Below are 13,307 nucleotides of genomic sequence, written 5' to 3' on the forward strand. Positions count from 1 at the left end.
ATGTTCGCTCTTTCACGAGCCTCGATCTTGTATACAAAAAAAAAAAAAAAAAAAAAAAAAAAAAAATTCAAACTCTTGGGTCTCACTATCAGCCATGATCTCTCTTGATAAGCGACATGTCAAAGTTGGCCTCCAAAGCCAGCCGCCGACTGGACATCTTCAGTCGTACAAAAACCTTCTTTTATTACACCTGAGCTCCTATCCACCTACAAGACCATCATCAACAGCTTGATGGAATACTGCTCTCCCTTCTGGGCTGGATCCCCTGCCTCGCATCTTGCTCAGCTTGATGCTATGGAAACCACGGCCTTCAAGTTCATTGGAATCTCCTGCGATGAAGCCCAGTCTCTGGTCCTGTCGCTTTGCCATCACCGACAGGTTGGTGTTCTCTCTGTCTTCTTCCACCTCGTTTCTGGTTTTTCATCCTCTGCTCTTTCCATGCTTTGTCCCACATTCAACATTCTCTTCAATCTATTTCTTCCCTCCAGTTCTTCCAGACAGCTGTTCACCACCATCTCTGATCATCCCCAATCCAAAACCATGATCTTTTCTACACCTGTTAACCCCCCCTCCCTCCCCCAACTTTTAACCTCCACCCACCAAAGGTGGACAGGGGTTATGTTTTCACCCCTGTCGGTTTATTTTCTTCTGTATCCATCTCAACCACCCTTGCATTCTCTCCTGCACCTCATCCTTACCTGCATCCCTTGTTTGTTTGTCTTCCTCTGTTTTCTCCCTCAGCCCTGCTGTTGGAATTTCCCCCTTCCTTTTCCTTCATTTTGTCCTGATTACCCTCGCAGGAGGAGAGGGTATTGCATTTGGGTCTGTTTGTTTGTTTGTCTGTTTGTCCGCACAGAATAAATATGATTTTCTCGGCAACCGTTGGTCCGATTGACAGGAAATTTTCACCATAGGTGCAACTCTACCTGTATAATTTTAAACATAATTATGACATCATAGGTGACGTGGTATGGGCGCCATCTTTGAAAAATCGAAAAACTTTGCACATCTATATCTCCGAAAGCGCCACATAGAAAAAATTGAGACATGGCTCATTGTAAAGAACTCTCGATGGGGAATAAAATATGTTCATGCTGATGTCAGGTGCCTCCATTATGACGTCATAATTCGACAAATACAAACTTCATCCAACCAAGATGAAATTTCTTGAGCGTCACCTAGGGATAAATTGGTGGAGAAAATAAATAAATAATTATGACGTCATCGGTCACGTGGTTCGGTCGCCAGATTTGTTTTTAACACAAAAGCCTTAAAAACCACTGAAAACACATCCTGGTGAGGGTCTGCAATCTCTGATTGCTCTTTCTTGTTCATTCTGTGTTCTAACTCTTTGAGGAGCCTTGACTGTACTGTATACCAAAAAGGAAATGAATTGGGCCGACCAGTTGCATCATTACTACTGATCAGGCATGGCCGTAATGTTTATTTGTGCTGTTTTGGGGTAGAAATTTGCAATTTATCCATGGTACTGACATGTAATTACCTACTCTTTGAGAAAGGCACCGTGGGACCTTCTTTAGCGTCCACCAGAGGATGCTAGCAGATGTGACATCTGACTTTTCATCCCTCCAGAGGCTGGTGTTTAATACAACGTCATGCCTGCGAAGCGCCAGGATGACAGTTTATATTCGGTAATCAAACTCAGATTAGGCATCTTGAAGGTGAATACGCCACCTCTGAACTTTCCTGGCACCACACCATATTGTGATTATGTGTGGACTGTACTTCCCCACTAAAGGAACTCTGGTAGGTTGTACCTGCTGCTGCGTTTTGACCTTTGGGAGTAACTGCACCTAACCAACATTTTTTTCAGTAGAACAAACTAGGACAGTAAAATTAAGATTGTGATCAGGTTTTGTTGAAAAGAGGTGTTTTGTGCAATGTTTTAAAAATTTGTACACTGGCTGCTTGACGGATGTGTAGATGGAGTGGATTCCAAAGAGTTGGAGCCACCACTTCAAATGCTCGGTCACCATAGTAGTGAGTTGAGACTTTTGGAACAATGAGAAGGGATTTAGCTTTTATATCTGAACGTGTGTGCTGCTACATAAGGGAGGATCATGTCCATTATGTAGGCCGGGCTCATGTTGTTTTGTGCTTTATAGGTGAGTAGAGGGATCTTGAAGACTATTCTATTTTCAATGGAAAGTTAGTGGAGGTTTTTTTTTACGTTTGAGAGATATGTTAGCTTCTTGGAACTTTCGCAATAATAAAGAAGTACATGGTATAAACAAGATGGACACTACTAGGGCTTTCAGGAAAGAAAACGGAATTTGAAGGAGGTAGATTTGGGGTGTATTAATGTGGGTAGAAAAGATCAAGGTTTTGGATGGGGGAGGATAAGAGATGGTGGTAAACGGCTGTTTTAAAGACCTGGAGGAAGGAGTGGGATTGAAGAGAGTGAGGGAGTTTGTTCCAGAGGTTGGAAAAAAGAGTAATGAAAGAGTGAAGGTGAGCAGAGAGTTGTTTTTAGCAGTTTAACCATAAGAGGGTTGCTGGCAGATCTAGTGTGTCCTGCAGGAATACCTATGGGACAAAGTGCAGACAGAGTAGAGGGTGCAAGGCTGGAGAGGCATTGCTAGAAGACAGAAAGACCACCAACCTGCCTGCAGTGAGCGAGTGAAAGGCCCTCAGAATCAGCTTCATCGCGGGAGATACCAATGATTCTAAAAGCCTTGGTTTCTACAGCATGAAGCAGAGCTAGGTGTGAGGCAGGAGCACCAGCCCAGAGGGTAGAGCAGTACTCCATCAAGCTGCAGATGAAAGCTTTGTATGTGGTGAGAACTGAGTAGTGCCAAGGAAAGACTTCGCACGATGGAGGATGCGCAGTCAGCAACTGGCTTTGGAGGCCAGCTTGAAGATGTAGTTTTCTGAGGAAAGATCATGGCAGATAGTGAGACCCAAAAGCTTGATTGACAGAATTTCTTTGAGAGGATTGTTGAGAAAGTAGATGGGAGGTTTTTCCAGACAGTCTTTTCAGAGAGACATAATGAGAGTGTGAGATTTGTCAGGATTGAAAGACATGTTCCACTTGATTGATGTATTTGTGATTTTATCCAGGTCTGCATAGAGTGAAGAAGAAGTTGCCGCCTGCCAACCTGAGGGTTGAGATATGGAGTGGCAGAAGGTGGAGTCATCAGCAAAAAAGATAGGATTTTCCAGAGTCGGAGAGATCATTGATGAAGATTAGAAAAAGCACAGGGCCCAAAACACTTCCCTGAGGAAGTCCAGCCTGAACAGGGAGGGGAGATGAGAGAAATCCATTCCGTGCCACACGTTGACTATGACCAGAGAGGAAGTCCGCAAGCCATGCATGGAGATTTCCATGGATACCATAGGAGGAGAGTTTGGTGAGCATGGTGGGGTGCCAGACAGTATCATAGGCACGTGATATGTCGAGGGAGACAGCTCTAATTTCCTGTTTGGTGTTGCGGACCTCCAGTCATTGTTGAGACAGCAGAAGCAGCATGTCCAGAGTAGAATGACCTGGTCTGAAACCAAATTGATGATCAGAGATCAAGCCATTGGAGAAGAGGAAGGATTTAATATCAGAAGTGGTGATGGATTCCATGACCTTGCTGATTATTGGGAGCAAGCTGATTGGTTTGTAGTTGCAAGGATCTCTTTTTGCACCTTTTTGTGTAAAGCGGTAATGTTGGCTGATTTCCAAGCAGATGGCAGATGTCCTTGAGTAAATGACGTTCAGATGAATTAAACAGAATATATCGTTGTTTATCATCTGTGCAGACCATTGATTGTATGTCATGAGCAGTTGAACTGAACTCTGCCGTGAAGTCGAGACGTATAAGGACAGCTTCTTGTTGGCCATGTAGGGCTAACAGTAAGTCACTCTTCACCTTGAGGAGGGCTAGCTTTGGTATAGCTAAGATGAGACATTGGGCGATAGCTACTGAGCTCCTCATGTGGGAGGCTGTTTTTTGTTTGAGCGGTCACAAGGGCACGCTTCATCGAAGAAGAGACTTCTGCTGTTTGCAGACTGGTGTTGATTATCCTCGTAAAAGCAGGTAGTAGAACACGAGTGCATTTTTATGCCTCTGCCGACGAAGTCGACGGAGGCATTATGTTTTCAGGTTGTCCGTCTGGCTGTCCGTCCGTCCGTCCGTGATAACTTGAGAACGGCTGAAGGGATCTTAGTCAAACCTGCTGCAGGTATGTATAATGATGTAAAGATTAACTGATTTAGATTTTGGGGTTCTGAGGTCAGAGGTCACGTCAGGTAAAATGTGATGACTTGAAAACAGCTGAATGGATGAAATCAAATTTGGTACAAGTATTATAATGATGTAATAATGTGGGCGGCGGCATATCGGTCGACGTCATGATGTCGAAGAGTGTTATTCTAGTTCCAATAATGACTCTGGTAAGGGGTCAATCTCACCAGATGAGTTGGACGCAGCCTTAATGATGTTGAGAACTTCATCTTCCACGACAGTGTCGAACTCCTCCATGGATGCTGCACAGTGTTCGACAACTTCAACTGACAAGTTTTCATTGACTTGCTCATTGAGCTTGTCTTGTAGAAGTCGGATCTTCTGTTCGAAATCACCAAAGGAGTTTGCTAACTGTCGAGGACACTCATGTTGGGGTAGAATCATTTTAGGGGCTGGTGAAGGCAAAGACTATTGGTCAGAGATGTTAATCTTGCCCAGGAAATAAACAGCCTTTGAGCGATGAAGGAATTTATTGTAAGCCTTACGTTGACTTTGGTACATCTCCTAATGAACCCGAAGACCTGAATTAAGTGCCAACCGTTCAGTTTTCCTTCAATCCTGCTTAAATATATCACAATCTGGTCAAAAACAGAATATATGTATATATATCCGGGTTCTTCCGGATCTTTGATGTTTGTTCCTTTCACACTTCATTCTACCTTTTAACATTTGTCTTTATTCATTCTCATTCTTGCTTTTTCTTCTTTTTGGTCATTTTCCACCTTCGATCTCTCTTTTACTCTTAATTTCAATATTTATAGATCTGTCTAGGGAGAAGTGAATTCTTACAATGTTTTTTGTGAAGCTCAAATGGCTGCTTCTGGATGAGTTGAGGGTAGGGGAGTAGCAGCTGAAACCCAAAACCTATTCAAGTTCCTCCTGATGACTCCATGTTTGCTCTTTGCTTATTACCCTCTCCTGAGGAGAGGGTATTGCATTTGAGTCCGTTTGTTACTTGCCGGAAAAGATTCCGGCAAGTACGTTGGTTGGTTGGTTGGTTTGTCTGTCTGTCTGTCTGTCTGTCTGTTTGTTACTTGCTGGAAAAGTTATCGGCAACTATGTTGGTTGGTTGGTTTGTCTGTCTGTCTGTCTGTCTGTGTTTGTCTGTCTGTCTGTCTGTTTGTGTGCAGTACTACGTCTACACCATTGCACATAGAATCGCCATGCTTTACACACATATTTGTCTTGCCCTGGAATAGACTGTGCCCAATTTTTAACTCTCTCGGCCCAAGGCCTCCATTATGACGTCATAATTCGATAATTGGACAAGTACAAAACTACATCCAATCAAGATGCAATTTCTTGAGCGCCATGTCAGCATAAACTGGTGGAGGAAAAAATTAATAAAGATGACGTCATCGGTCACGTGGTCGGCCGCCATCAAGGAAAAACCGAAAAACTTTTCACCTCTATATCTCCGAAAGTGCAGAATAGAAAAAATTGAGATATGGCTCATTGTAAAGAACTCTCCATGGGGAATAAAATATGTTAATGATGACGTTGGGTTGGCGGCAGGAAGGGCATCCGGCCGTAAAACATTGCTTAAAAAAGGGGACCAACAAAAACAACAACCACGGTGCCCGAAAAAGGCCAACCTCCGCTTTGCGGGGAAAAATGGCCTCTAAAGGTGTTTTTTGTTTTTGTTTTTTTTAATGATGATGTCATAGGTGCCTCCATTATGACATCATAATTCGACAAGTACAAAACTTCATCCGATCAAGATGAAATTTCTTGAGCATAATCTAGTTGCCCCGGAATAGACTGTGCCCAATTTTTAACTCTCCAGGCCCAAGGCTTCCATTATGACTTCAAAATTCGACAAGTACAAAACTTCATCCAATCAAGATGAAATTGCTTGAGCGCCATGTCGGCATAAACTGGTGGAGAAAAAAAAAATGATGATGTCATCGGTCACATGGTTCAGCCGCCATCTTGGAAAAACCGAAAAACTTTGCACATCTATATCTCCGAAAGTGCTGAATAGAAAAAAATTGAGACATGGCTCATTGTAAAGAACTCTCCATGGGGAATAAAATATGTTAATGATGATGTCATAGGTGCCTCCATTATGACGTCATAATTCGACAAGTACAAAACTTCATCCAATCAAGATGAAATTTATTGAGCATTATCTAGGAATAAATTAGTTTAGAAAACAAATAATGATGACGTCAACGGTCACGTGGTTCGGCCGCCATATTTGTTTTTAACACAAAAGCCTTAAAAACCACTGAAAATACATGCTGGTGAGGGTTTGCAATCTCTGATTGCTCTTTCCTGTTTGGTTGCTTCTGATGACTGACTCCAATGGAGTATTTGGTTTTTCATTCAATCATGATCAAGCAGAACAAATGCATTGTTAGAAGACAGTGGAAAGGTGAGAGGAGGTGTGGTGTGTGAGCAAAGAGGCTGATATTTTGGCCGTGGCAGGACAGCTCAATTGGTAGGGAACTTGCCTCTGAGTTGTCACGTGGTTTCAGTCACATCCATTTCGCTGAATTTAAGTTGAACTGCTTTTTCTGCATTGCAGCTAGCAGGGAAGAATGCTTTGTGCAACTCTCACATTTTGGAAAGGATGTTCTTAAAGTCACATGTCATGACTATAATCATGTTTGCCTAAATGTCCTGTTGCATACATGATTATAATCATGTCGGCCCAAATGTCCATTTCATTCATATATATAATAATGTGGACTTGTATGTCCCATTGCATTCATGTCGATGATCATGTAGACCTAAATGTCCCATTGCATTCTATGCAAGAGTAAACTTTTGAGTGGAAATATTGATGATCCTTTTGTCAAGGTACAAGTCAAGTCAAGAAGGAATATGAATGTTTGTGACTATAACAAGTCAAGCAAAATGGGATAAATTGCTAAATCGTTTTTCAATATATTGATTGCAATATAAATGTTAAATATTGAACTTCATTATAGAATAATAGTGTTCTTGTACTGTACATCCTTTATACTGCACTTTACTTTCATACTTCCAAGTCCAGGGCTTGTGTATGTATATACATTTAAATATGTGTGTGTATACAAATACAGCGCGTATCAAAAATAAGGTAATCCGAATTCAAGGGGTTAATATGCAAAGGTTATTTAGTTTGACAATTTACATGTGGTTTACCAATTATGAGGAGATCCTCAGCTTTCCATTGATGCCTTTCATGCATCATTGCTGTCACACATGACCGAGTACATGTTCATTGAAAATGACAAGTTCAAATCGCATTTTTACAAGTTTGGCTAATCGGTGCAAGACAGTTTTAAATGGACGCTTTACTTGTCGACTGCCAAGTTGATTATGTAAAATAGTTAAGCTGGTCTGGTAATCGTCGGTTGCATCATCCTTTGTTTAAGATGGGTATTTAAGATGAGCCTACAGTGTGTGGGTTTAGAGACAGTCTGAGTCATTGAAAAGATGGTTCAACTTACGCCTGAACAGCGGACCTTCATGGTTACAACCTTTCACCAAACTGGAAGTTTGCAGTGAACCCGTGATGCGTTCAGGGAACGTTTCCCAGAACTGGAGCCTCCAGCAGCCAAAACCATCTGGGAGAATGTTAGAAAATACCAAGAGCATGGCACTAGCCTCAACCGCAACAAGGAGAATTCTGGTAGGAGGCACACTGGGCGATCGGAAATGAACATTGCAGCAGTAAGGCAGCAGGTTTTGGAGCATCCTCGGGATACCAGCCCAAGACGAAATGGAACGGGATTTCCTTCGGCAACATTCAACCGAATCACAAGACTGGACCTCCACCAACACCCATATCGGATTCACATCCCGCATCAACTTACGCCAGGGGATTTTGCCAGGAGGCTTGTGCTTGCCAGATGGTTGATAGCACGTTGCGAAGCAGATGTCAGTTTCCTGCAATATCTCGTTATCGGCGACGAAGCTGCTTTCGCCATGGACGGCAAGGTCAATACCCATAATGTTCTTGAATATGCACCGACAGGACAACCCCTGGAATTTAATTTTGACACCAACATGAATCGACAAAAGTGGACTGTTTGGTTGGGACTTTGTGGAAGTGGTCAGGTGATCGGACCATTTTTCTTTCAAAGGAATGTCAATGGTAACAGGTATCTGCAGATGATCAATGATGAAGTTTTACTGCAGCTGGAGGAGAACTTTGAGCGACAGGTTCGTGGTGTCTTCAGATATCTCTGGTGGGCCCAAGACGGCTCCCCAGCACATCGTCTTATCGCTGTCCGAGATCGACTGAGGGAACTCTTTGGAGACCGAGTCATCGCCCTCAACCATGCAGTGGAATGGCCACCAAGATCACCTGACCTCACACCATGTGATTATTTCCTTTGGGGACATTTAAAGAACTAGGTGTTCTTAACTCCTCCCCGTGATCTTGACGAATTGCAGGGCCGTATTCGACATGAAGTGGATGCTTTGCGCAATGACCCGGCTATGGTGAGACGAGCAGTTCAGGGCATGCTCCGCCGCTGTGAGCTTTGTGTTGAAAGGGGAGGTAGACATGTTGAAGGTGTGGGTGCATAAAGGCCAATCATTCCTGAGAAAAGTTCACATCTGACGTTCATTTTGCACCAATTATCCTGACTGCACCAAACTTGCATCGATTAGCCAAACTTGTAAAAATGTGATTTGAACTTGTCATTTTCAATGAACATGTACTCGGGTCATGTGTGACAGCAATGATGCATGGAAGGTATCAATGGAAAGCTGAGGATCTCCTCTTAATTAGTAAACCACATGTAAATTGTCAAAATAAATAACCTTTGCATATTAACCCCTTGAATTCGGATTACCTTTTTTTTGATACGCACTGTATATTACCGGTGTGTACCCCGGTTTAGAATAGGTACACCGTATCCCTGCGTGTTGTAAGAGGCGACCAAAAGGGTTGGCGTCAGGAAGGGCATCCGGCCAAAAAACATTGCCTCAAAAAGGGAACCATGACAATTACAATTACATGTGGGCAGGGTACAGACCGAAGTACCCCGTCGGGGTCCTCACTCCCTCTCGTCAAAACTCAAGGTGGGGAACCTGATCGAAGCAAGGGTGGAAATCACTCCATTTATGATGACGAAACGTCTGATGCCCGAGGTGGAGAGCGGTTTCTGAGGTTTGGGACATGTGTTGCATTTGTGGGGTGGATTGTTTAATGATTGTACACTCGTGGGGCTGGGCTTGCAATGACGAGAAGCTGTGATCGTTTGGGGTGTATCTTAAGTGAAATTCTGGGCCGGCTGTGAAACCAGATTTGCTCTTTTTTTCTTCCTTCCTTTTTGACTTTATTTTTATTCTATTGTTAAAAAAAACAAAAAACAAAGATCTTCCTTATCGACCTTCTCCCTCCCACCAGAGCTCTACATAATTGAATAGAGAAAGAACCTCTGGGAAGAAGAAAAAAAAAAGAAGATAAGAAGAGGAGGAAGAACAGTGCGTCGGATCGGTGGAGAAAGGCGAAAATGAGCACGAGCGCAGCACGTATGGTCGAGGTTTTGATGAGAAACTCGGCCTGTGTGAGCTTTTTGAGGATTTTTGATTAATCTCTCTGAGGGCTGCCTGTTGGAGGGACAGTCCGTGCAGGAGAGATTTGGGTGGAGGAGGATTTTCTCGGTGCACGTGGGATCGTGAGGAAGTGGGAGAGGGAGCCAGAAGCCTTTGCTTAGGCACTACCACGCTCGCCAGGGGCGCTGCAGTCGATCGTGACACGCATTCGCATCGGCGGTAATGGCGGCCATTTTTTTTAACATGTGCCGGTTGCAACTTTGTTTTAAATGAAGCTCGTCACCATTGTCGGTGAGTATGACTAATAAATCGAATGTCAACTGTTTAAAAACCTTTCTCCCAAACTCCCATGAGCCTCCGACCCCAAACATCCGGATTTGAAAATGGCTGCCGGGAGGGAGAAAACTGGGGTAGGCGACAATTGTTGAAATACTGTCATATTTTGAAAAGTAGCATGAAAACAATTAATACCAGCATAAACTAGAATAATTTCCGGTTCTGTTAGTGTAATTTTTGCCGGTGGATGGGAATGGTCAGCAGGAGAAACCCGCGGTACAAAATCGGGTTTCGCTCGCCGTGGGTGCCATGTTGATTTATGTGTTCCGACAGTGGTCATTCTAATCCATTGAAATCTCGCACAAGCGCAAGCCATCCGCTCCCTTTCTTTGTTTAATCATAAAAATATGTTCGTTATTGAAACTTTTGATGACTTTGGGGTCCATTATTTGGCCGATTTTCAAACTTGATTAATATCAAGAAAGATCACGTGACCACTTGTTGGTAAACAAGACCATGTGCTTTGGACCACGTGCTACTACATAGCCGTTCAACACACACCTACAGTGTAGACTATATGGCATGCATTTTATTCATTTTGTCATCTTTAATACCAGCAGGTCACTTCCCTGTTATGTCTGGCTTTAGCCAGAGTGCAGCCAGCACAGCAGACCAATAGTGTCATGTGTCAACTGATCCACCAGCGGAAGTCTAGTACCCAATTCTGGGAGGACCTCAGGTTTGTACATTGAGTATGAATTGTTGAACACTATTCAGTCTGTTGTCACAAGACTCATCTTTGGCAAGAACTAGGAAGGTTAATAATCACAATTGATAACAAAATAAGTGACTACAATTTTGCTGTTCCAGTTGTCACCAGATTGCATGGTATTTTAACCCTGATTCCCAGATACAAAATGTCAAGTGTATGGAATAACCCCTACTCAGACTAATAATATAATTTCAGACAAGGAATTTGCTCGTCACGTCACCTCGTCACGTCAGAACTGCTCCCAGAGAGCCTGCAGGCATCAATCAGCAGGCTGGCGGCACAGCGTTCCACACTCTTCAAACAGCGGAAGAGGAAGGGTGGCCAGCACAAACTGGAGGTGTTCATGTCAACAGAGTTTGTGCTTCCACAGCGTCTCACTGTCAAGCGCAAAGTCTCCAACACAGCATCGTCTGTTCGGCCTCCTGCTTCCAAGTGTGCAAAATTTGAAGAAACTGTTGAACACCTCAACTACCAGGGTCTACTGTCAGACTTCAACATTGTGAGATCTAGGCTGGATCAAAAGGAAAGGGAGGTGGTGGATCTGTCAAAAAAGAAAGAAAAAAGAAAGAAAGTCCAGAGAAAACTTTCTGCAGTTGTTCCCAGAGTCCAGTACAGAGGTGGTTGATGCCATACTGCCAATCCTGGAAAACCCAGCCAGTGTCGTCAACAAGTACTTGTTGCATACCTGGACAGACGAAGACGGTGTAGACGTATGCTACCAGGGCTTAGTCCAGAAATCCAAGCGCAAAGGGACAGTCCTCACCATATCCTACTGGAAGATGGAAGAAACCATTGATGACTGTGTGGACTTTGATGTTCAGTTCAAACAATTTGTCACAGACATCTTGTTCAAGGAGCTGGAGTTTGTGTGAGATTGCTACAGCAGTGTGTGTGGGGTTACGGACCAACCATCAGTTTGACTTTGGAAACATGAATTTCAGGTGTAGCTTCAGGTTTGCCTATGACCTTGACAAAACCAGGTCAAGGTCATATTAACATAATCTTTGATCTGTTGATTATTGACAGTATATGGACATAGCAATAGACTGTACAATCCTGTATTATACCTGTTATACTGTGTAGTTCTGAAATTGTGCCGTTTGGAGCAAAATAGTGGCATTTTTGCATGCTTGACCTTGAAAAATATAGGTCAAGGTCACTGATAATTAAACCTTGGCAACTAAAAACATTGTACATTAGACTTTAATAACCTAAACATGCTAAATACTTCATAAGGTACATGTAGCTGTGAATATTATGAACAAAGATGTATAGTTTCCAATATTTCGGCAATATCGCTATTGCGTAACTCGGGTTTGACCTTGAGAAATCCAGGTCAAGGTCGTACACAAGGTCAATGATTTTATTACCAAAATGCTCCTTACAAATTTTCGAAAATGCTGATATATGGTTTTACATGGTTGTCTTCATTAATAAATGCAGCAGATTGAACTCTATGTCTATTTTTTTAATTTATTATGTAATCATCCTTGAATTTGGACACAATCAATTACATCACTAATGTATTAGACATAGGTACACTTAACGAGCTATATTCGAGTCTTAAAAGTTGAATAGCTCGGAGACTAATTGAGATTTTAAAAAAATTTCAAAAGTTATGAGTTCATAAGCTCCCATAGACATAAATAATAACTTAAAGCAAGCATTTCCACAACTTTGAAATTTTAGTGGTAGTGCCTACTTTGCTCCTTATCAAGTTTCATCTGAGCCGGCTGGAGGCAACGTGCGGCTTCATGGTCTTGCAGGAACTGCTCTGGGCAAGTCGTTCATGGAGTTTGAGGACACCCACTGAGAAAGAGAAGAGAAGAGTGGAGGGGAGGCGCGCCACCCTCGGGACACGTGGCTGGGGCGAGGTAGCCAGGACGCCATCTGAAACGGGCCTGAATTCCCCTCCCCTTCCCTTCCCTTCCCTTCCCTCCTCCCCTCCCCTCCCAGTTGTATTTTACTTTTTATTTTCTTTATATCGTGGCAAATATTTCTTTGTTATTTTGCTACCCTCTCCCTCCCCTTTGGGATTAGCTCGGGATAATGGGTGGGTCGTTTAATTGTCTTGTCTGTTTTGTCTTGGTGCCTGTATGTCCTTTAATTGCTTGATCTTTGCTGCTGCATATCAGCGGGATTTCTTTTCCTCATGATTTATCTTTTCCTTGGTGTTGTACCGTGTGTTTTTTTTCTTGATTTTGAGTAAAGTATTTGCATTTATTTCCCTGTTTTGAATTTGCATTGCGTTTCTGAATTGGCACACTGTGTGTTGAAGATTGGGGGTGGGGGGGGAGGGGGGGTGTAAAATTGTGTCAGCATTTGGATGGTAGCTTCGCTCGGTCACTTCTGATTGCTCATACGGCGCGACCCGTCCACGGGGAATGTATTTGTCTCCCGGGCACATCGATTAGGATCTCCGGAGCAATAGGCAGTACCCCGAGCCCTTCACACAAGGGCCAGGTCGTAACACATGGAATGTCGGGACAATGACATGGAGCTCAGGA

At 43.1% G+C, this 13,307-nt stretch overlaps 1 protein-coding gene across 1 annotated transcript; it reads left to right on the forward strand.

Moving 5' to 3' along the window:
- The first annotated feature begins 9,930 nt into the window (after positions 1 to 9,930).
- Positions 9,931 to 12,613, forward strand: LOC137416054 (uncharacterized). Its single transcript, XM_078783947.1, has 5 exons — positions 9,931 to 10,162; positions 10,649 to 10,767; positions 10,996 to 11,299; positions 11,394 to 11,668; positions 12,490 to 12,613. The coding sequence occupies exons 1-5, from the start codon at positions 10,136 to 10,138 to the stop codon at positions 12,611 to 12,613; spliced, it is 849 nt and encodes a 282-aa protein (XP_078640073.1). The 5' UTR covers positions 9,931 to 10,135.
- Positions 12,614 to 13,307: the final 694 nt, after the last annotated feature.

The sequence above is a fragment of the Myxine glutinosa genome, chromosome 8 (genome assembly GCF_964187855.1).
Source record: "Myxine glutinosa chromosome 8, kmMyxGlut1.1, whole genome shotgun sequence".
In the NCBI taxonomy this organism is placed as follows: domain Eukaryota; kingdom Metazoa; phylum Chordata; class Myxini; order Myxiniformes; family Myxinidae; genus Myxine; species Myxine glutinosa.